Consider the following 24,355-nt stretch of genomic DNA (forward strand, 5'->3'; position numbering starts at 1 on the left):
GATGTTTGTTGTGAATGACATACTCTCAAATGAACGAGGTAATTAGTCCAAGTTTGTCTTTATCGTTTAGAAACTACAGCAGCTGTAATGAGCCACAGCAAAGGTAAACAAAGGTAAAATAACCCAAACAGGTGATCAACTCCAAACCACTCCTACCTTTTTACTCTCTCCCTTTGTCGTCTAAGCACACCGTTGCCATGGCAACCGCCTGCGCTCCGCAAGCCGAGCAGAGATTACGTTAAAAACATAACATTCAGTCCATTACGATATCAGGTTTTCAGACTTGATATTTATTTTGTTGTTATTAATAAGCCTCCCTGAACACAGCGGTGGTTGATTAGATAATTTAAACTTATGCTCTGCTAGTCAGAGAGTCAGAGTTGGTCTTTGAGTCGCAATTTTTTATTATCTTGGTAATGAAACTGAAACGCACAGAATTGACCAACACTTAGTTGCAACAATAATTACTGACATTATTATTACTTTTGTTGGGTCATTAATTTGAATATATTTTGTTGATTCAGACAGATCTCATGACACCCACTGTTTGTTTTTTTTGTTTGTTTTTGTTTTATAGCAGACAGCCGCTCCTCTCTCTTGACGGTACTGCACACTCACGCTAAATCTTTTACTGGTACGCAGTACCCGACGGTACCTCCTTACTTTCACCCCTGCTCATACCATCCTGTCACAAAGAAGTGACAGTTTCAATAAATATTTAGAAAATATTTATTTTTCTACTGCAACTTTAATGCACTATACCAAAGAGCTTCTGGGACATGTTATAGTAAAAAATAAAAACTATTAATCCACATTTTTCACTTCCAACACCGATATCTCAGGTTTAGTATCAGCCAATACCAATCAGATACATAAAATCTGACTTAAAAGCTCTTTAAAAAAAAAAAAAGACATAAATGTCATAAATTACGAATTTACGCGATAACCCTGCACAAGTACACTTAAATACACCAACATCTTCACAAGCTTGGTCAAACATGTAAAAACACAACTTTATTTTGTTTAGTCAGTATAATTCAGCCAATGTAAAATAAATAATAAAGCATGATGTTGGTCAGAGCACAAAACAGAGAAATTACACAGAACAGATTTGCCCTCATGTATCGGCACATTGTCACCTATCCCCAATCTAGAATTTTTTTCAATATTGGAACCAATACATATATCAATATTGGATGAATGCATCTCTAAAAACAACTTATTTCATGTAGAAGCCCTTGCAGAAAGAAGACAACAAAAGCTAAACCAATTTTTCCATTGCTTTATAGATAGTAGGTGCATATTCTTTAAGCAGGGCTCTGTGCGTGTGAGTTGCCCTAGCAACTGCCATAGACATCATAACAAGAAGGTTGAACAGATAGTAAAGTTGCTGAATCTGTAGTTTTCAGGCTACGTCTGACAGAAAGCATTCCTTCAGTGAAAGCTTGATCATTAGCAAAGAATGCATCTACAGCTAAAAACATCCTTCTAATATCGACACGACAAGCTCAAGAATTGATTCATCATGATTAATTCTTTTAGCCCTAAGCATTTCACCTAAAACACATAAAAAAAATATTAGGTGTTTTTAAAGCCAAATGTAAATGATGTGCAATACATATTTCCCGTGTTCATATTGAACTATGGACAGGCTCATAAAACCTCACATACTTTCTGACTTCCATTTAGTTGCATTCCCTGTCCAATGCACCAGAATCAAGTGAGTGTCTCATTCCCAGTGGTCTGTAGAAGCCAATGACATGCAAAGGGGCAATCCTTTCATTAGATTCAGGTATGAATGAGCAGAGAAGCATCTAGAACAGGGGTGGGCAACTCCAAGCCTGGAGGGCCGGTCTCCCGCAACTTTTAGATGTGTCTCTACTTCAACACACCCGAGTCAAATAATGATGTCAGTAGCAGGACTCTGGAGAACTTGACTGCACTTAGGAGGTGATTCAGCTGTTTGATTCAAGTGTGTTGGACCAGGGAGACATCTAAGAGTTGCAGGACACCGGCCCTCCAGGACCAGGATTGCCCACCCCTGATCTAGAAGTTCAGAAACAAACACAAAGCTCTGCTCAGAAGCTGTTGAGAACAACTCACCGGACTGTCCAGCAGAGGTCCTCGGTCTGCATCTGTTCGGCCCAGTTCTCTGGTCCCTGACAGAGGAATTAAACTGGGCCTGTCAGAAGGGGGTGGGACTCTGTGAAAGGGGTTTGCATGCAAGTGTGTGTGGGGAACTGGACCGGCTCCATCTATTCTCCTCAGCTTGTCAGGGGGTCCAAGTAAAGAGCGACAGTCGTCCCCCATTCTCCTCCGACTCTCTAGTGGGGATGGAGGCCGCAGGAGCAGTGGAGGTCTGTGCCCAGGGAGGAGGAGAGCAGCGCTCTTGGGATCTCTCCTGGTCTGTGAATCACGACCGGACCGGGGGCTTTCTTGGAGGGAGTGATGAGGTAGAGGTTGATTCTGGGAGGCCGTGGGAGGGGTCTTCACAACAGGTTTCACTGTAAAGCTTTTAGACTTCTCTTTCTTAGGGGCAACTGAGACGGAAGCATCATCCGGCTTGGTCTTGGCAGTCTTACCCGGTTTGACAGCGGATGAGGAGATCGAAATGTCCTTCTTTGTGGTCGCCACTCCTTCTCCAGGCTTTTTCTTGACCTTCTCACTCTTTGCTTTGACGACCTGCACTTTAACTTTAGCTTTCACTTTTGGACCCTTGTCCTTCTTTGTTTTGTCAGTCTGGGTCTTTGATCCTGACTTGGCAGCTGGTTTAGCCGGAGCAATTGGGCCTTTGGAAGATGTTCCTTTAGGCATCACGGCAACACCTGTAAGAAGGGGCCTTGAGGAGATAGGAGGAGTCTTAGTGTTGGATATTTCATCCATTGGCTCATCTCTAACAGGCGTAGCGTCACCTCTGTCTACAGACTGCTGCTGCTCTGCTTCCTCTCCAGGCCTCTTCTTTTTGATTTTCTTTGACTTGAGGACTTTAGTGCTGGACTTGGCTCCTGATGAAGAAGATGATGTGGGGTTGTGAGGTAACCCACACCTCTCCTCTTTGCCTCGTCTTCCTCGTCCCTGGGGAGAATAATCTCTGGATGACGCAGATATTTTCTCCCGCTCTCTGTCTCTGCTGCCATGACCTCGATGATGCAGAGGGGGGTGCTGGTTGTCAAAGTCTTTGTAGTATTTGTTGTACCAGTCTGCGTACTCCTTCTCCCATTGTCTGTACCGTTCTCTGTCCCAGCGGTCGTGACTTGCAGGACTGTGTCCCTTCAGCTCGTATGCTAGTAACTCCCGAGGAGGGGGCTTTCTTCCGCCGGGGCTGCGGCTCCGATAGCCGCCAGGGGAACGTGACCGTGTTCGAGACCTGTAGACTCTGGGCCCTTCTGCTCCGTCCCAGCCTCCAGGTCGATAAAAAGGTGAACGTGGTGAGCCGGAGCGCCGGTAGCCATAAGACCTTGAGCGAGAGCGGGACCTTGTCCTTGAACGTCCATAACTCCGTCCATTACGTCTGGAGTAAGGGGAACGGGGATAGGATCTGCCATGGGAGCGAGAACGGGACCGACTGGGAGAAAAAGAGTAAGACCTGGTTCTAGATCTGGAGCGGGAATATGGAGAGCGGCTGAATGGAGAACGGCTGAATGGAGAACGGCTGTAGGACCGGGATCTGAAAGAGAGCAAGTTATTCAACAAGTCAGAAAAACGTATAATCCCACTGCAGTGTGGCGTCACGAGTGCAAGATCCTTTCCCCATCTCCAAGTTAGGGAGCAAAAAGCTGCTCAGCGACGTTGACTACCATTGGTTTTAGTTAACATTCTTAAGCATAAATAAGAATGACCCCATTAGGGACATGTGTGCGTGTGTGTGTGTGTATGCGTGTATGTATGTATGCATATGTATGTATGGATGGATGGAAGCTTAAATATACGCCTGATACATAAAAGAAAAAGGGATGCCATGCTTTACTACTAATTGTCAACACTACGACAACTAAATAAGGTCAGGAAAAAGTTTTAATTTAAGAAAAAAATTGCAAGGCGATGCAAGTAGTTCAGTTATTTGACTCCAACTACTTTAACATTTAGATGTGATGTAGATTTCTCTGTGTTTCGGTTCCATTCAAAACCAAAACACTTATACCCCAACTGACAGATCTTCAGTGGAGCAGGTGTTTAAATTAGCTAATCAACCACCGCTGTGTTAGATTAGCTTCAACAGCGGTAGTTAGTCTGCACAGATCACTTAACTATAATGGCTTTAATAAACATCAAGCCTGAAAACATAATACTGTAACGGACTAAATGTTCTGTTCTCCCTGTGGGAAATGCTTGCATGTTTTGTTTTATTTTTCTTTCACCGCTCTACATTGGCAGCACATTGAAGTTGTTCTGTACTTTTGTTGGGATCTTTTCACTTTTTCAAATTTTGATTCCTGTCTCTTTGGACAACTGTTGCTTCTGGTTTGGATACTGTGTAGTTGGAGTTATTCATTTAATTTCCCTTTGGGATTAATAAAGTATTTTGAATTTGAACTTGGTGTTGAATCCTGATACATTAGCAGCATTGTTGTTAGTTGCCATAACAATGAGTCTGTATGGAGCATAGCGAACAAAGATTGAGAAAAAAGATACAATTGTTTTTCAGTTATTCTTCAACATTTTTTGTGTTATTTTTCCCATGGCACACTGCACTGAATTAATACCTACATCTCTAGGTTTTATTTTAACACAATTGTTTTACAGCAGCAGCAATGGATGGCATGTAAAAGAATCGTCTATTGCTCTACAGTGTGGGGCACATGCACAAGATTTCCAGATGTAATAACAATGATATGCAACAGGTCAGTAGTTAAAACACCAAATACCGCAAGCTATACACAGTGACTCTAGAATAAGCCTGGCGCAATATGCAATTAATCCCATAATAAATTAAACTGAGCTTTATCATTTCCATTCTGGTTAATATTTTTGAATACCAATTTTGTTTCAAATTCAAACTATAGATCCCATAGGGAAATTAAATAATGAAAAATAAAATGTTTACAGAGACGCAATCCTTTTTATTTATGATTTGGGTTGCGTGTGTCTGTATTTTCCGTTTTATTTATTGGCTTTGTTTTTCATTTTGAATATTTAAAATATCTTCCAGTTTCAGGATGGCAAGGCTTTCATGAGGACCCTGTTTCAGAAAGCAGAGTTAACAACCTCCTTGTAGAAAGCAGCAGCTCTGAGCAAACCTACCCAGCTGTATGATAATCAGGGTTTTTGGTTTCAGAACAGGAGATATCAACTAGGTAAATCCATTCTGAGTCAAGTTACCCATGAACTAAGTGTGAGCGAGAATATAGAAAAGCCCTCATCAACGGAATGCAGATAACATGATTCAAATAGCAGCTACTTATAAATGTTAGACCCAATGATGTACAGCTCAACAGTGGGAGGGCTCATATTTAAAAAGCTCTATTATAAAATTAAAATTTGCCTAAAAATAAGCTTTTCATGCCTGAAAGCAATAACATAAAGAAACCAGCCAGGGATTAAACCCTGGTGTTCGGTAGAACCTCATCATGTTAATGTGAGTAACAGATTCACATTCACCTCAAAGACGCCTCAGCTGTACATCCAGTTTATGTGCTACAGTAACTTTTCTAACAAGATCTGGTTAGCATTAAAACAAAGTGCAGCACAAAGAATGTCCTCGTTGTGTTATATGAGTGATGTGCGGGCACAAGATTTAACTATGACAAAAACCAGTAACGCTAGAAAATATATTAGACGGGGAACAATAAAACACCTAACTGCAGTGCGATCACCCTCGTCCGACAGGGATTTCTGCAGAGTATCTACTCTCCAACATGTACAGGCTCCCACAGAAAAGAACACTTCATTTCTGATGCTTTCCTTGTGCCAGGTTTCAGCTAAAACATAGAACAAACTCAGGATTTGTTCAAACAATCCTGCTGCCGAACAGGGATGGTTCACGGAGTACTTTGCAGTAGTAAGTTGACTCCAGATAGCTGATACACAGCTTTCTGAAACAGAAAACCCAGGATATGCACATAGTTACCCCAGAACTTTCTCAGAATTTTCACTTATCCTGCTTTCTGAAACAGGACACTGGAGTCGGTGTAGAAGTTTTTTCACAAGGTTTACCTGGAATATGACCGTCTTCGTCTCTTTGATGCATTTCTGTATTTCATGAGTTCTTCATGGAAATCTTTAGTGAACTCATCCAGCTTAGACGTAACTCTGTTATTGGCAGGGAACAGAAACAGTCATCATCCCATTTTACCTTCTACTGCTTTCATTCATGTCATAATCTCCTACTAAGCTCTGGAGTTTAAACAACAATTACTAAGCAGCAAAGCAAAAACCAAACGCGTACTTGTCCTGTCGATGGTGCCTTTGTCTGTAGAAGTCTTCTTTTGAGAGAGGGGGTTGTGGCAGGGATGGAGGCAATGGCATGAGAGGGGGCTGGGCACCAGGAGTGACCCAGGGGGGATTAAGGCCAGGTGGACCAGGGGCATAAACAGGCTGAGGCTGGAAACTAATAGCAGGAGGGGGAATGAGACCTGGCCCTGCACTGTACTGGGGAATGTAGGTCTGCGGTGCCGGTTGGTATAGGGCAGCTGGGTAGACTTGGGGTGCGGGGGCAAGAGCAGGAGCGCTCTGCACATGAGAGGAGGGATGCTCTCCTCTACTTCGGTACCTGAAAAAACAAAAAAAAAAAAGGATGAGGGAAGCTTCCTATACAAATGGAAGAGACTGGAGCGCACTGGTGGAGAGGTCTTACCAGTGTCTGTTTCCTCCTCGGTGAGACTGGTTGGATCGTGGTTGGTGACCTAACAAAGCATAGATATGGTTTAGATAAAAACAATCTTTTTAAAATATTTAAAAAGATGGTAATAAATAAAATGCTTCTAACCTGATGGATGGCTTGGTCTTGAAGGAGGCAGGTGGCCAATAACAGGTAAACTGTAGCTCTGTGGAAAACATTAAAGACATTTCACAGCTTACAGATTGTTGTTTTCAGTTGAGTTTCTGCTTACATGTAAGTCTAAATGCTTTATCCAAAATTTACATTTGAAGTAGGGCTGCACAATAAGAAAAACTTTTGAAGGCAACAACATTGAATATTGTGATGAAATCAGTTGTGATTCATCCAATGCGATTTGTGTCCAGAATTCAACTCTGCCTCTGTTCAACCGGCTACATATCACCAACATGTCAAATCAAAGTTCATAACACAGAGAACACAATAGCCAATAATCATTGTACTCTCATCGGTCCACTGTGATAGGAATATTGCAATGTTGATCGATTTGTAATAAACTATGCAGCTTTAATTTGAAGCTCAAAACCTCTTGGTAGGGCTGCATAAAGAAATCAGCTCATAAATGAAATGAGATCATTTAAAGGTTGACTGTCCCAATTGGATATTCAAAAATCTGATATTTTTTTGATCTGTGAACCAACCATACCCAAAAGTTAATAGGTTGCACAGACAATAGAGCAGTGTTACAAGAATGCACTGATTGCAGTTTTCACCCTGAATGCAGATCTTTCAAAAGCCTGACCCACTGATTCCGATTTTGGCAGATGCCAATTTTTTTGGTCTGAAATGTCTCTAAATATGTCAAGAAAGTCGCTGAGTTGGCCGCAATGGGTGACATGACCAGGTCTGCAAATGTACAGGTTTGTCAGTCAAACCTCTCTCAGAGCAGACCAAGAGAGGACAGTGGCTGATTTTTAGATCTTTGCTGAAGTAGATAAGATCGATGGATAAAATCGGCTTCACATTAAACATCAGCCGATTTATCTGTGAGTCCCCAATTCTTACAGCAGAAAAGCCTAAAAGAACCCATTTCCACTAACAATGTGCTGTTTATATTAAGCAAGAAAATACAGTGTTAAAAGCTCTTTAGAAATGAAACTATTCTATAGTGGGCATATAGCCACCATGTACAGGTTATTTCACTCATTTGCTTAAATTTTAGTCATTTATTCCTAGAGTTTTAGTGTTTGAAAGGAGTAATTTGCAACAAATCTCCAGTTTGTGGACAATTAATAAAATTGATGTTAATTACAAGTCCAATATCGAAAGATTGTAGTAGTTTGTTTTATGTATGTTTATTATAGTTCCTACAAAAAAAAAATGCATCAGCAGATCAAAGCATGACTGCTGCAGAACAGCGAACAATAACCCTATAATAAATCTTTACCTTTAAGCTATTTTTTTAAAACCTTAAGCTGTGTTATTGTGTTTTGAACAAGCACTGAGTAAATTGATCAGTAGCTCAGAAAATGAACAACAACATGATTCAACCTTCTTCACAAAAACTCACCTGTGAAGGTCTTTCAGGTGTTCCTGAAGAAGCTCGTTTCACCCGAGCTTCTGGAACGGACTCCCTAAAGACAAACAAAATGATTGAAGAGGAGTTTTGCTTCTTAAGGACACAAGCTGAAAACCAAACATCCTTGGTTCCACTTACCCTGGAGGGGGTGGTTCACCCTGACTGTTTGAGACCGCAGGTAAATGGGGGTCAACAACAGGAGCAGCAACTGGTGACGCCTCCTCATGGTCAACAGCAGGAGCAGGAGGAGGAGAAGGACTTGGAGTCACAGGAGCTGATGAGCCATCAGGACCACATGGAGCAGCAGAGGTGGTGGAAATGGGTGGAGCAGCAACAGTAGTAGAAACGGGAGGAGCAGGAGCGGTGGTGGAAACAGGAGGAGGAGCAGAGACCAGAGGAGTAGTAGCAAGAGGACGAGGTGCAAGGGGCGGGACTTCCACTTTAGGAGATATTGCTGGAGCAGGTTGAGCAGCATTGGCCAGGAGGGGATCCTGCTGTCTAGACAGCAAAGGTCTGACCAGCTGAGGACGAGGAGGAAGAGGAGTTGCGTGTTGGACCTGCTTCCGGCCATGTTTGGTGTAGCCAGTCTCATTCTTAAAGTTGTTCACAGCCTACAATAAACCAAGATGTTAAAAATCACTTCTAAGAGTAAAGCTCACCCAAAAAATACTTTAGAAAAGTCACGCAAGTAAATTTACCTGTCGAAGAAACTTGTTGGCAATGAGATTATCTGGCGAAACATCCGACTGTTTGCAGCTGTAGCAGATGTGCTCCTCTGAGTCTAGCAAAGCAGTTCTGATACCTGGAAATGAGCAGGCCACCATGGAGGTTTAAATATGGCATCTCAACGTTTTCAGCAAAAAGTATGCTGAAAACTTTTTGCTGGTGGCATTCAAGGTGGCATTTCAATGCCACCTTGAATGTATTAAGATCAAAAAACTATGAATACAGGGGATGATGGGGAATCCTGTTTTATTAAAATTAAGCATAGAAAAAAAAAACATTTCTGTGGTGCTTGTGGCTCTTGGCAGTAGGTGCACATGGCGTTACAGATGCACTTACTCATGGCAGATGCAAAAAAAAAAAGCCAGCTAGTAAGGGTATTTCAAGTCATAGAAACGCAATGATGACATCACTGGGATTGCAACTTTTGACTGACAAAAGTCTGGCAAGAAAAAAACATAAAATATACAAGATAAAATAGTCTTGTCGTGACAAAATTTAAAACCTGTGATTAATGTATTTAAGGCTACCTTATATTTTTGATAAACTTAAAACATTGTAAAGGACTAAACATTCGGTATATGCATTCAAAACTTTAAGACTTTTTAAGGATGCATGGACAGGTTGTTAATGAAAACTTCTCTTTATGATGCTCAAAATATGACACTTCAGAGCTCATCTCTTTCTACAAGTTTTCCCTTCAACCAATGCACCATGACAGGTTAAGAGCAATACTAGTATGTAGTTAGTCTGGAAAGGGTTAAAGTTTATTTAAAAATAAATGAAGTGAACATATTGTAAATGAAGCGCCATAACCTCATTCAAAAACAGTCAAGTTTTTATTTTATAAAAACCAGAATGAGTCCTTAGTCATGGTTAAACAGATTCACTTAAACAAGAGATGAGGTCAGAGTANTGATTAATGTATTTAAGGCTACCTTATATTTTTGATAAACTTAAAACATTGTAAAGGACTAAACATTCGGTATATGCATTCAAAACTTTAAGACTTTTTAAGGATGCATGGACAGGTTGTTAATGAAAACTTCTCTTTATGATGCTCAAAATATGACACTTCAGAGCTCATCTCGTTCTACAAGTTTTCCCTTCAACCAATGCACCATGACAGGTTAAGAGCAATACTAGTATGTAGTTAGTCTGGAAAGGGTTAAAGTTTATTTAAAAATAAATGAAGTGAACATATTGTAAATGAAGCGCCATAACCTCATTCAAAAACAGTCAAGTTTTTATTTTATAAAAACCAGAATGAGTCCTTAGTCATGGTTAAACAGATTCACTTAAACAAGAGATGAGGTCAGAGTAAAGGCATTTCAACCTTAGAAAAACTTATTGGTGAGAAAAAAAAATCGGATCTCTAAACTGAATAATGACTGGCCGTTTTGCATGATTAGCGTCACTTGTATAAGCTGTGTTGCTGACTACTCAACAACTCACAGTCGTCGCAGTAACTGTTTCCACAGCAGGGTATAACCACAGCGTCAGTCATCAGGTCATTGCAGATCGGACACAGGAGTTCATCAGGGATCGGGTCTGAATCATCCTCAGATGACGACTGGTCGTGGGGAACAAACGGAGGTCGTTCCTTTTTTCCTTGAGCATAGGCCTCCCTGTCAATCAAGATTGAGTTTTTGTTATTTTAAAAAGTCTTGAGTTGTTAGACAAGAGAAAATACTTGGAGAAGGAAAACTGACTGCATTACATACGCATCTATAGCAGGTATAGCATATTCTCCAGTGCTGGTCAACATTGCTCCCTTAGCGCCTGGGTCAGCTTTCACCATGAAGCTCTGCGGTATCCCCTTACTGATCCTTACTGGTTTGGGACCTTCCACACTTTTATCTTGTACCTAACAAACAAAAGCAAAAAATAAATAATCTACTGTCATTACAAGCATGATAAGACCTCAACTCTCATCAATCAGACATGTGCTAAGGAGTTAATACTACTGATTATTACAACTAAAATGTTTACCACCATTAGCAAGGGGCAATGCCGGATGTAGTGGCCAGTCTTGTTACACCGGAAGCAGGTATAATGAGCCGGTGGGGGTCCAATGGCTTTCTTGGAGTAACTAAGAGAAATTGACTTATGTGAATCTCTACACAAAACATTTACATAGAACATTTACACACAGGACAGCCCGATTAGTAAAGAAAAACATCCTTTTACTGACTTTATTGGATCATAATCATGGTTTGATTGAGTCATCATGGCTTTAATCTTGTCCTCCTCTGAAGCATTTGCATCAACCAGGTTTGGTGTCTAAAGTGCATAATGAAAAGATGTGAACATTGAACCAAAAAGCAAATATTAAATTCTCTCCTTAACTCCAACCACAAACATCTTTGAAAAACATTTTAAAAAAAGAAGATGTACCTTAGCAAGCTGAGCGAGAGTCAAAGAAGGAGAAGAGTCCGTCTGCAGGAAAATCAATAGTATACAGATTAAAAATGTTAACTTATCTAGCCGACACACACTGGAAGATGAGAGCACAGACAGTTCACCACATCTGTGTCCAGTCCACTCAAGTCTTCACAACATCAGTAGCATATTGTCAACACACTTAGGCAGCAAATCAAATGTTCAAATCAGGAAAGTGATTATTAATAATCAGGGCTTATTAAATTATTATAAAAAAGGGCTTATTGTTAAATATTTCTCCAAAATTGGATTCAAACATCTGTCCAAAATAGTTTATACTGACAAAAATGTTTTACTGTGTTTTTTGGAATCTGTCCCTAGCACAGGCACTTCTATTCCCTTTAGAGGTATCAGAAGTTTTACAGTAAAAACACCAGGGGAAAAAAAAACAACTAATTTTACCTAATTTTTTCATAAGTGCATTCCTTTAAATTTGTGATAATCAGCCAGATATGTATCATTTATGGGTTTCTATCAGGAGAAAGCAATCAACATAATTGGGTTTGGTAAACACAGTCAGGTTTACTCTTACTATGATTCCACATGAAGCTGAATCATTTCTGCTACATAAGAATAAAGGCATGTCCATGAAGCTGCACATGAATACACCTGACCCAGTCAGAGACAGAGTTCCTTCATCTGGCTAATCCTCCTAACCAATTCAACAACTGAACAATTGGCGTTAATTTAAAATAGGTGCTTTTCAGACTAAAATGTAAACTTATTTTAATAAGACTAATCATGGAAAACTGCATCTTTTAAGCTTTCCCTAAAAACAGGCTTCAGGCTGTCTACAGAAAAGACAGCATCATAAGCACCTATTTCAGAGTTGAAAGTAAATCTAAAATACAGACAAAAATTTGAGCTTGTTCTGTCCTGCTTTTAAAAAGGCTGTTCACAAATGGCACATGAGTAGAAGGGGGCACCAGCATTTAAATAAAAATAATAATATAAAAAAAACTGTAGGATGCCTTGGAGCGAATACACAGGGATCTGGTGCAAGTGGTTCTGACAGAGAACCACTGAAGAACTTTATTGACAGGTTCTGCAGCTTACAGGACACACGACACCATTCCACCTCTCTCTGCAGTAACCGTGGAAGGCCTCCAGAAACTCTCAGGGCATTCGTCTCACAACATCACAGGTTCGAGAACAGATTACAGAATCTTAGCAAAAGGAGCGTCATCAGGATCACCTTGTAAAAATAATCTCAACAAGTCCTGATTTTCTTGAAGTCAAGAAAATCAGCTCAAAATTAGCTATTGAAAAAATAGATCTTAAAAGCTAAAAGCTCAGCTGCGTAAAGCTGAGGGTTCGAAAGCCTAAAGGGGGTATGTGCAGACCATCCTTAAAGCAAGGCGCAATGAATATATTTGTGATGAAATTGTACAACACAAAAGTGACAGATAAGTTATGGGAAACCATTTGAACAGATTTATGTTTATGCACAAAAAACTTTCTGAAGAAAAAAAACCTGACGGATCTACTCAACTTACACAACTTCAGTCCTTAAAGTGGAATCAAAATTAATAACAATAGATCTCAGGCACACTTTAATTCCTTAGGTTCTTAACCAGATAAAATATGTTCACAGAAATCAACAATGACAATAAATTATCAATACAAAAATACCACAATTTTTCTTACAAATACCTTAAAACATTGGTCATAAAGCAGGCTACAAATCCACTTCATTATGAGACACAGGAAAGATTTGATCTTTTGTGAAAACTATAAAGTGGCAACAATTCAACAGTCATTTCAATGCATATAAACAAAATGGCTGATTTGGTTCTTTAACGCCATCGCCTTTAGTCACCATTTACATTAAATTGCCATTTCCAAAATAGAACTGAAGAACTTGTTTTCAGAGTAACAAATTATTTCAGCTGTGGTGACTTCAACAAGCCCCTTGCCAAGAAACACGTTAAATAACAAGGTGATAATCTGAAGAACAACAAAATCAATATATAGTAAACAAGTGAACAGAATATTCAACTGGATTTCTGTTGACATAATGTTCTCAAGATAAGTGACTAAAGCCAGATAGAGTGGGAGAGAGAGATGTGAGGAGGAGGACAAAGTGTTGTTCTGGGTTTGTTTTACATACGGGTCTGGAAGATCCAACCACAGCTGTGTCAGAACGATCTCTGCAAAAACAAAACAGCGAACATTAGCCAAGTTAGCTATGAATCAGAAACCTAAAGAAAATATCTTCCTCAAAGCTAAAACATTGATTAGTGAATACAAACATACGCACACAATGAACGTCCTGCCAGCAGGCTTTACTCCACCAATCGGAGTGCGGCGGACGATGACAGACGAGTGTTTTGGGATGTGGGCCTCATCATCTGTGTATTCTAAAAAAAAAAATCGCAAAGCCATCATTAAAATTCTAAAACTTGTGGACAAACAGACATTTATCAACAATATGTGCAGAACTGGGATTGAAAAATATCTATCTCTGTATCTGTGTGGTCATTTTGCTCCTTTGTAGTTGCCATTGTTACATACAAAACTTCTTTCCTTGTTAAAAAAAAAAAAAGGAACCATAGCTGCTAGTATTTTTTGTGCTGTCCATGCATCGACTTGTATCCACCTTGGGGGCACTTAATAGCCACCTGGACAACTGATGACGAAATAAATTTCAATGTTCTGCTCAATGGAGTAGATGACGTACCTAAAACATAGGGGGACTTTGCTGTATTTTGCAAATTTTTAGAAAAAAAATTCCTTCTAAAAATCTGTAATCAGTCAAAATTAAAAGATCAGTGATTGGCCAGAAAAACACAATCAGTGAACTCTTAATAGCTAACAAACTACTAAATTGACACTGGAAAATGGTAACGTGTTGATATAAGATACTGATTCACTTTGGTTAAACAGCAAATTGATTTATAGTTTTAATATATTTTTTTATCCGTGTAACAAATACAAATGACATCTAATATGAATAGTACAGCGATTATTGGGACAGTTAATGTTGACATTTTGCGCTTACTTTAAAAGACATGTTAACATTGTTAGACTGGGAGGGCTTTATGACTGAAATAATATCTACGTGTAAGAAGCAGTTTGGCCTAATGTCTGATTAGGTCGGGGCTCAGGTGGCCCTCAAAAGGCTCTTAACTAAAATAACTTAAGATATGGAACAAAACAAAAAAAAGAGCATTTTACAACTGCTTTCTCCACTCCTGCCTCATCAACATTAGGATAAATTAGTTCTTCAATATTAAGTCACTTTTAACAACAGCAAGAGAATAATCACATCAACTGCCCGAATACATATCAAAAACATTTAGGCCACTTTACGCCTTTTATTCAATACTACATTAAAGCATAAAACACACATGAGTTTTCTTCCATCATATGTTATCTTACAGAATCAATTTGTCAGCAAATAAAATACCTTCTCGCGTCTGCGCATTGGTGATTTGCAGGTCGCAGTCTGTGGCCTTGAGGCGCTCCCGGGCCATAATCTGCTTCTTAAGCTCGCTAAGTGTAATATGCAGTCCATCGAACGTGACTGTGTTGTAGTCCAGTTTGGAAGAAAATTTATAGTGAACACACGACATTTTTACAGGTCTACTTATAACCTCAATCAAGCACAAGATAAGGGAAAAACAGATCTGTTATATAAAAAACAGCGTCAACACTGAACACATGAGGCTAAATGTTTAGACTTTAATTGGTAAACCTTCTTCCAGTTTGTTGAAACACTCCTGACAAGAGAAAGGTCTAAAGTGTGGTAAGGCTCAGCTCGCAGAGGACGACAGAGTCCGTATCAAGTAAGTGCCACAGAAAAATGTACGAAGTACGAGACCAAAGTTCATGAAAACACATTGTAATGCCACCAAATCCAAGAGAGCTCATGCAGCACAGTAAATTTTACGATACGGATATAAATTAGGCCAAGTCCTTGGTGAATTGTCCTTGGTGGAAACCCAAAGCGCCACAAGCCGCTCAGGCAGCTAGCAGCGGGCCTTGACTTTCCCGAGCAACAGTCTTATTTAGTGCCGTTCTGGTGCAGTTCCTTTTTTTAAAGACTACCGGGCCCTGTAAAATAATGATTAAAAAAAAAAAAAAGTCCCAAAAATTCTGAGAAATCCTCCGAAGGAGTCCACGAGATTTTTTAGACACTACCTGACCCTACAATGTCTCTCTGATGTCGTTAGATGCGTATAAATGCTAACTAACATGCTACTGAACACATTATGAAACACCAACGGCCTAACAAAAGCTAACAGCTAACGGTAACACCCCAGTCGGCAGCCAGATAATCTTCTAAATCCGTCAGTTACACGATTAGGCAGAAAATGGTTAACTTCGACGATAATATTCCCAACAGAAATGCAAGTAATTCAGATGTTTGTTCAGTTTAAATCCATAAATCCATCTCGTTGGTCCGTGGTGCTCGTCTCCTCGCTGTTTCATCAAAATGGCGCTGGACGGAACCGGATGTATGCGGTATTTTGTTGTGGCGGAAGTCAGAATTTAGTTCTGTGAATGATGTCACACATTTTCTACTTAACCAAATAAATATGTTGTTTTCTGTTGTTTATTAATAAAGCTCAAATGGGGAAAAAAGTCCTTTAAAAAAGTGGAAACTCTTTACGTTTGAATTCTCAAAACACGTTGGGAGTGACTAGGCAAGAAAAGGAAACCAGAAGATTAAGAAAGCAAACTTACAACATCCTACACCTTCTCAAGAAAATCAGGCCGAATGAAATAAAATACAACAGAATAATCTACCAGGACGTTTGGATATGTTTTAATATAAAGACAGCAAAGGAGCAGGTATGGGAAATAATGGTTGAAAAAAAGAGGAAAACTAAGAATTCCATATTTTTCGGGGATAGGAAAGTGCAAAATTGAGCAATCACCCATTAAAAATGTGTGCTAACCAATGGACCCAAAAACAATATCTTAGTTCTTCTATTCTTTATGTATACATATAATTATTATTAATATAGGAAAATGTTAGCAGTCCAGTTTTTCTGAACTACATTATCCTGCAGTATCACAGACTTTGAGAACTCAAGCCCTCCTGTTGTCATGACTCTCTGAAACTGACATTCTAAATGATTTCAAATGACATTTTAGCTCAGCCAGTATTGTTTTTCTCCCTCTGACACAAAGAAACACAAACTCAATGTGTAGACAGTAAAGAGCTACTGCTCCTGTTGTCTTGGGAGTGTGTCTCATTTCATTGCCTCCTGATAGTAAAATGTACAGAAAAACTGTTCTCATCTACAAATTCAGTATTTTTATCATATAAACATTAGGCTGTTATTGTTGTGCTATTAGCTAGCTGCTAGCTAACGACTTTGCTAGCAAAGCAAGATAACAAAAAGCTTCTTCCCTGGTTAATGATAGCAGTAATTCTTCAGTGTCGCTTAGGCAATACGGGGCACATCGCCCATCCAAAACCGATCATCTCCATAATGGATATATGTCTTCTAATTTCCTTTGCTGCATAATGTACATTGCATTTATTCTGCCGTGAGGTAAACGTATCTTGAAGAAGTATAGCACTTAAATAAAAGTCTAACAAGGATATTCATTTAAAATTAAAAATAACTCACCCTGAAGTACCATGATAGACATAATGTATAATAAAAGTCATTAATGAAGGGGAAAAAACTCAATCCAGACAAAAAGTTTTGTTTAAAAAACTTTTTTAAAATTAAATAACTCATTTTTTAAAACTTTTTATAAATTAAATAACTCATTTTTGTCTGGTGAACTTAAAAAGTTATTTGCCAAACATAAACTTTTATTTGCACACATCAGAAATCTTTTGTTGTGATTTTAGGCCCCGCCCACGACGTCATGTGAGAATCACAAGCAAAACTTTGAGTCACAAACAAAAACTTAGAATATCAAGAAAAGATTTCTGACATGCACAATTAAGTTTGTTTTGCAAATAATTTTTTCACTTCATGAGATAAAAATGTGTGATTTTAATTTAAAAAAAAGTTTTTTAAGCAAAACTCAGTAGGCTTTTTTCATGGTGACATGCATTAACAATTCAATTTTTGCTTTTGTTTTTTTCTTTTTTTCTGCAGTTCCACATTAAAGTTTGATGCAGCTCTGCTTTCCTGAATGGACCATCTTCATCTCCACTGCAAGTGTAGCAAACAAACAACTTTTTTATAGATTACAGTCCACTGAAAGGTTGCATTGTGCCCTTGTTTATATTTTTAATAGTGTAATTCTGTAAAGATGTCTGGTGGTCCAGCTCTGATTTACATATCTTACTAATATTGCAATACTTTCCTATAACAAAATAGACCTGCAGAAAGAAATTACTTATAAAATATCTTACATATACATAGTTACATGCTCTATATAGACATTTTCCTTAACTTTGATTGTATATCTCACAATTTTGTAATTTATCATTGTTTATTAAACTCAGAAAGCTGAGAGGCTTTGTTAATATTCTGTCCTAGAATGCGGTTAGATGTGCCCCTTTTTTTTTTGTTTGTTTTTTTGGAGTACCTGCCCTTTAGTGGTCTCTGCACAGCCCTGTGTCCTCTGAAGCTGTTCCTCTTTGTGTGCTGTAACATGCATACTCACACAAAAGAAAATGAAATGCTTGTTCCTTTGCTCATTTACACTCACTCACCAGCCACTTTATTAGGTACACCTTGCTAGTACTGGGTTGGACTCCCTTTTGCCTTCAGAACTGCCATAATCATTTGTGGCATAGATTCAACAATGTACTGGAAACATTCCTCAGAATCTGGTTCAGATTAACATGACAGCATCATTCAGTTACTGCAGATTTGTTGCACATCCATGTTGTGAATCTTCCATTCCACCACATTCCAAAGGCCTCCACAGTCACCAGATTGAGATCTGGTGACTGTGGAGGCCATTCAAGTACAGTGAACTCATTGTCATGTTCAAGAAACCAGTCTGAGATAATTCGTGCTTTATGACATGGCTACTTCCATCCTGCTGAAGTAGCCATCAGAAAATGGGTACACTGCAGTCATAAAGGGATGGACATGGTCAGCAACAATACTCAGGTAGGCTGTGGCATTGACACAATGTTCAATTGGACTAATGGGCCCAAAGTGTGCTAGGAAAATATCCCCTACACCACTGCACCACCACCAGCCTGAACCGTAGATACAAGGCAGGATGGATCCATGGTTTCATGATGTTGACGCCAAATTCTGACCCTACCATCCAAATGTCACAGCAGAAATCAAGACTCATCAAACCAGGCAACGTCTTTCCAATCTTCTATTGTCCAATTTTGGTGAGCCTGTGCAAATTGTTGCCTCAGTTTCCTGTTCTTAGCTGACAGGAGTTGCACCAGGTGTGGTCTTCTGCTGCTGTAGCCCATCTGCCTCAAGGTTCAATTCAATGTGTTGTGCGTTCAGAGATGCTCTTCTGCATACGGCGATTGTAATGAGTGTTTATTTGAGTTACTGTTGCAGTTATATCAGCTCAAACCAGTCTGGTCTTTCTCCTTTGACCTCTGGCATCAACAAGGCATTTGGGCCCACAGAACTGCAGCTCACTGGATATTCTCTGCAAATCCTAGAGATGGTTGTGCATGAAAATCCCAGTAGATCAGCAGTCTCTGGAAAAACTCAGACCAGCCCGTCTGGCATCAACTACCATACCATGTTTGAAGTCTCTTAAATCACCTTAAATCTGATGCTCGGTTTGAAATGCAGTAGATCGCCTTGGCCATGTCTACATGCCTTAATTCATTGAGTTTCTGCCATGTGATTGGCTGATTCAACAGTTGTGTAAATGAGCAGTTGGCCAGGTGTACTTGATAAAGTGGCCGGTGAGTGTATAATACCAGTTTATTTAGGTAGAATTAAAAACCTTCATTTTTTTCACAATATTATAAAGATTTGTAGAGCTCAGCTTTTTAAAAGCTTGGTGTAATGTAGAACAATCCATCTGAGTCTTAATATCAAAACTCTTTTCAAAATGACTAAATAAGAAATCTTAAGATGTAAATTATACCATCAGCTAATTACTATGCACAGCAGTGTTTTCTTATAGTACCTGTGCACATCTGTTGTTATTAACTCAACATGTAAATAAGCAAAAGACAATTCTTCCAGAGTACTACTTAGATGACCATTTTGTTCCACCCTGAGCATGAAGCCATATTACCCATATAACAAACCACCACTGTCTTTATTTCTTTATTCATAAAATGCATTAAGGACTGATAAGCCAAGTTTATAACTTTGGATGATGTTTATTACTTTTACTGTGCTTTAATTTCCCCCCATCACACCACAATCTTTCTCAGTTTAGATTTTCTTGTAAAAATAAATAAAAATACAAATGCATGATTTTCCTTTTATTTCACAATTATTTGCCATTTTGTGTTGGTCTATCCATATCAAATCCCAATAAAAAGGAGTTATCAATGCTTTTTTTGTAATGCCTGGTATCATGTTCATACCTAATGTAATGTAATTGCTTAGAGTAAAGGATCTATATTCAAAAATGATATGAAAACTGTTTTGGTGAAAGAGGAGTGTCTTCTCATTCATATTATATGGATATAGAACAGGGAGGTTGTAGCTTCTTTGCAGAAAACTGTAGTAGCAGGTGGAGGATCATCAGCTAGAATCTTTTTCTTCTTTCCAGTTTGCTAAAACAGATCACCTCTGGGATTTGAATGACTACTCTTTTCTTTGCATGCCTGCTTATGCATGTCTGTGTTTTTGTGTTTCAGCTCCTGGCCACTGTGCTGTCTCAGTCAGTAAAAGCAAAGGAGCATCTCTTGGAGCAGTCACAGTCTGTGGAGCAGTCAACGAGTAAGCACCCGCTGTTATCACAACACTCACAGTCACGTCTCTCAATGTTACATTCTGAACACATTTGCGTTGTCTACCACCATCCATTTAAATGAAAAGCACTGCTTGTTTAGTGATGACTATTTAAGGCGTTGTTCACAAGTACAACAGTTCCCTCTGGGCTTTCTCTTCATCTCACTTTTATTCAGACTGACCGTCTAAAGACCACCTGTCAGCTCACATCAGACACCAGCAGCACTGCCCTCCTTTTATTTTTGAACTTTAAAGTTCTATTAATAACAGCTGCTTTCACATGCAGACAGATCTTCAGATACATCTGTTCCCAGCAATCTGCGCTTTTATGCTTTAACAGCAGTGACAAGGATCAAAGATGTACAAGCTCAGCAGTGAAGTCGCCCAAACTAAAAGAGATCCCAGATATGTAGTCTGGAAAGTCCAGAAAATTCTAGAATTTGATTTCAGTGTTTTGCAGTTCTGGAAAAATATGGTAAAATTACATTAGAATGTAGATTAATATATGTGTTTCCATGCCTTATCCCATCTGTCGTAGTCTGAATGTTTCGTTCCTTTCTTTCTTTCTTTCTTTCTTTCTTTACTTATTTGCTTGTGTCTACCATGTGCCTTAACTAGTTTCCTTCCTTATACCCTTAAGGACACATGGGAAGAAGAAATTCCTTCTTCCCATGTTTAGAAACTATTTTCCTTTACTCCTCTATTGTTTTCCTTTCTTTGTGCCTTTCCTCCCTTCTTTTGTTCTTTTATGCCTACTGCTCTCTTTCCATCTGTCATCACTTCCTTCCTTCCTTGTTTTTTTCTCGTGTCTTCCTTCATTTTTACTTTGCATCCTTGCTTCCTTCAACCAAATCTGTCCTTGTTACTCATAACTTTTCTTTCTTCATTCCTGCCAGTTTCTGGAATTTCCAGGTTTTGTAACTACAGTCTGCCGACTGCAGTGTGCCTGCCTTTAATTCATCATCAACTTAAATAATTGTATTATTTTAAAGTAAAGGTAAAGGGCGTATAGAAGGTTAAGTCTAAAAAAAGCATAGTAACCCTGAATGTTCAAATACTTCTTTATCTTTCATAACAGAATTTTTCTGACATTTCCACATTTAAATCCTTTAGTTAAAAAGTTATCAGTAAATAAAAATCCCCTTATTAATATACAATGGCACAGTGAATACAAACATCTTAAAGTAGAGAAAACATTAGAAACCAGTACATTACAATGTTGGACGTCTTTCCAAAATTGATGAAAAGATGGAAACTGTTCAATTAAAATCTCAAGAGAACAGGCTGCAGATATTTCCACCTTTTACTGATGGAGTTTTGCAGCAGACAATAATCTCAAGTATCCCCCGTTTGTCTAAAATACATTTCAAAAACACAAAGTCATACCAATTAATTTTGCTCTAGTTTTTAGCGCAAATATCTTAAAGTAGGACAAAACTAACTTACAAGTAAAGGCCCCTACATACTCGAGCGTACTGATTACCTAAAATTCTCTTGTGACAAATTCCTTTATTTCACACAATCTTAATGAGAACTAGCAAGTTTGATGAACTATTTGGGCGCCTAGCTCTGTTTCTTCTCCATCTGGGAAGCCTTAGTCTCTCAACAATCGAAGTCTCTCAGTGCGGGACAGAGAAAGGCAGTGACATGTCGGCAAACAGTGGCGCAAAAAGTGGGTATGCAGCGCATAGGGGCGCTGCACCAGAGGGGGCGTCCAAACCCCGTCTGGAGGGGGCGGCGTCCCGATGATGCCTTCACATACACTTCACCTCGCGCACATGTAAATGTAAATGTAGCGAGTTTTACCTTTCACGTGTCTTCATCTCGAGGGGGGGGACATACGGTCGCTCATACGGATAGAGCGACCGTATGTTTTCCACACTCCTTCACCCTTACATACCTTCCTTTTTTGGGGGGGAATTTATGTTTTCGCATCCACCTGAATAATATGCATTTGCGCCCCTGTCGGCAAAGACAGACTGCTGCCGAGAGCAGCGCAGCTTCCTGCTGCGGGCAGAGGAGCAGCAGGAAGCTGCGCTGGCTTTAACTGTAATCAGGGATCCATTCAATTAGCTCTGTTTATTATGTCCCAACATGTTTATTATGTTCAGTGTAATAATTTGTGCAGCAATCGAAAATGAGCACATACCCGATCATCTTTTCCGTTCCGTTCGAGAAAAAAAAAAAAGTCAGACTGAACTTATCGGACCATCTCTCTGCTCCGCTGCTGATAAAGAAGTCTGGGATGATGTCTTGTTTTTTGTTCTTATAATTCTGCATAATTCACCATGTCAATATTTGCGTGAATATATAAAGCCTGTTACTGTTAAGCATTTTCGCTTACGTGTCTGTCACGTCCCCGTGACAACTTTAGGTTGACTTTTATCATGTTGATGTCAACTTTAAAACAATATGAACTCATATAACGCTTATTCTCAACCTTATCAGCCCGGTGTCACATGAAAACCAGTTCGATGTGAACACGGTTTCCACCGGGTAGTTTAATGTGCGACACCGAGTATGCGGTCATAAAAATGTATCCTTGCGCGGACATGTCCAGCATATGTCCGCTTCGAGTCTGCGCGGACCTCCGCAGACTGAAGTGTGCCTGAGTATGTTGGGGCCTTAACTGTCAGAAAAATATAGGAGCTTGTTTTAAGTTAATAATTCTTTAATATTAATGAAAAGGTACTACTTGTTAGGATATGTGGTTGTTTGAGTTTGGTTTTGGGTGTTTTAAATAATACTGGGATCATTACGAGAATTTGAGGTGTAGATATTAGGATCCAATAGATGGCAGTAGTGTAACAATAATGGATGCAAGCTGCTGTTGAAATCTAAAGAAGAAAAAGAAGAAGAAGCAGAGGAGGAGGAAGAAGAAGAGGAGGAGGAAGAAGAAGAGGAGGAGGAAGAAGAAAAAGAAGAAGCAGAGGAGGAAGAAGAAGAAGAAGAAGAAGAAGAAGAAGAAGAAGAAGAAAAAGAAGAAGAAAGCACCTATTTTCATTTAGCACATGCTAGTAGCAACACAAAGGATGAACACTTTTACTGTTACTGTTACCGTTCGGAAACTACCGTAATCAGTTCAGTTAAATCTAAACTTGGCAACTTTTTATTTTTCAACCATAATAAATGATATTCCGTTGACCTGTTATGACTCAGATTTTGGCTGTCCGGCCCCCTCTGCTGCTGCTGCATCGTTGTGGAAAACCTGGAGCGGTAGAGATATCTGAAGCTTATTTTTTGTAAAAAAAAAAAAATAATAATAATAGAAAATTAAATGTTGCAAAAATGTTGTGTTTACTGTTTAAAAAAAAAACTTTGGGTTTGCGACTTATAGTCCAGAAAATATAGTATTTATTACATAAATAGTGTTATTTCCTGACTTTTGTTCTGTGAAGAAACCCATAGAGCGTTATTTGATTGTGCTGTCTGGAAAACAATATATTTTTACATTTAGACACTCCTGCAAACGTCACACTTTTTCTGTTACAAACTGACTCCAGCCCCCCAGCAGAGAAGGGAAAAGTTATGTGGCCCTCACAGGAAAAAGTTTGGGGACCCCTGATTTAATCTATCCCATCATTTTCTCTTCGTGTCTCCCTTGCTGGTTTTCTTTACTATGGATTATTGTTTTTTGTGTGTTTCTGTGGTTCCCTTTGATTTTTGTAAGTTTGTTTTTCTATATTCTTTTATTAAATCTTAAAATTCTCGGGCTGACTCCGTCTCCTGCGTTTGGATTCTACAGCAACCATTTACACATGACACTAGTTCCACTGGAAGACTATTTCACTTACAAGACATTATTCCTGTCATGAATTGCAATTGTAGGTGGTAAGGTAGTCGCAGTGGACCCAGGTTAAAGTCAGAAAATGATGGTTTAATGATGAAAAACAAAATCCAGGTGAGTAGAGGCAGGGAGCTCAGACGCTGGTATCAAATGGTTAACAGGGTAAAAACAATGACGTAACATGACGACAGTCTAGACACGACTAGGATCCGACAAGGAGCAGGGACACT

General features: G+C 39.2%; 2 protein-coding genes across 4 annotated transcripts in view; one reads left to right on the forward strand and one right to left on the reverse strand.

The window, feature by feature from the left end:
* Positions 1-2,018: 2,018 nt before the first annotated feature.
* LOC103130693 (E3 ubiquitin-protein ligase RBBP6-like) lies at positions 2,019-15,989 on the reverse strand. 3 transcript variants are annotated; one of them, XM_007542158.2, is made up of 16 exons: positions 14,929-15,989; positions 13,780-13,879; positions 13,630-13,669; positions 11,475-11,516; positions 11,272-11,360; positions 11,070-11,169; positions 10,802-10,944; positions 10,533-10,705; positions 9,053-9,156; positions 8,493-8,965; positions 8,346-8,409; positions 6,926-6,983; positions 6,794-6,842; positions 6,386-6,709; positions 6,154-6,249; positions 2,019-3,667 (listed from the first exon to the last, which is right to left on the reverse strand). In XM_007542158.2, the coding sequence occupies exons 1-16, from the start codon at positions 15,092-15,094 to the stop codon at positions 2,047-2,049; spliced, it is 3,642 nt and encodes a 1,213-aa protein (XP_007542220.2). In that variant the 5' UTR covers positions 15,095-15,989; the 3' UTR covers positions 2,019-2,046. The 3 variants fall into 3 exon arrangements, with proteins under 3 accessions (XP_007542220.2, XP_016521605.1, XP_007542215.1); XM_016666119.1 differs by having other exon boundaries at positions 2,020-3,667; positions 11,073-11,169; XM_007542153.2 differs by lacking the exons at positions 2,019-3,667; positions 6,154-6,249; positions 6,386-6,709; ... (8 more) ...; positions 11,272-11,360; positions 11,475-11,516 and having other exon boundaries at positions 12,512-13,669; positions 14,929-15,988.
* Positions 15,990-20,202: 4,213 nt separating this feature from the next.
* LOC103130694 (caskin-1-like) overlaps positions 20,203-24,355 on the forward strand; it is a 26,486-nt gene continuing 22,333 nt past the window's right edge. The window contains exon 1 of the mRNA XM_016666116.1: positions 20,203-20,326. Within this exon, the coding sequence (XP_016521602.1) occupies positions 20,218-20,326 (109 nt within the window). The 5' untranslated portion in view covers positions 20,203-20,217. The remainder of the gene's footprint in view (positions 20,327-24,355) is intronic.

The sequence above is a fragment of the Poecilia formosa genome, unplaced genomic scaffold (genome assembly GCF_000485575.1).
Source record: "Poecilia formosa unplaced genomic scaffold, Poecilia_formosa-5.1.2 Scaffold662, whole genome shotgun sequence".
Taxonomy (NCBI): Eukaryota; Metazoa; Chordata; class Actinopteri; order Cyprinodontiformes; family Poeciliidae; genus Poecilia; species Poecilia formosa.

Bases quoted from the DNA above. Each gene is read 5' to 3' on its own strand.
- LOC103130693 (XM_007542158.2), bottom strand. From the start codon at position 15,094: ATGTCGTGTGTTCACTATAAATTTTCTTCCAAACTGGACTACAACACA. The intron at 13,880-14,928 runs GTATTTTATTTG...TTTTTTTTTTAG, and splicing joins CAATGCGCAGACGCGAGAAG to AATACACAGATGATGAGGCC. The intron at 6,710-6,793 runs GTAAGACCTCTC...TTGTTTTTTCAG, and splicing joins CGAGGAGGAAACAGACACTG to GTACCGAAGTAGAGGAGAGC.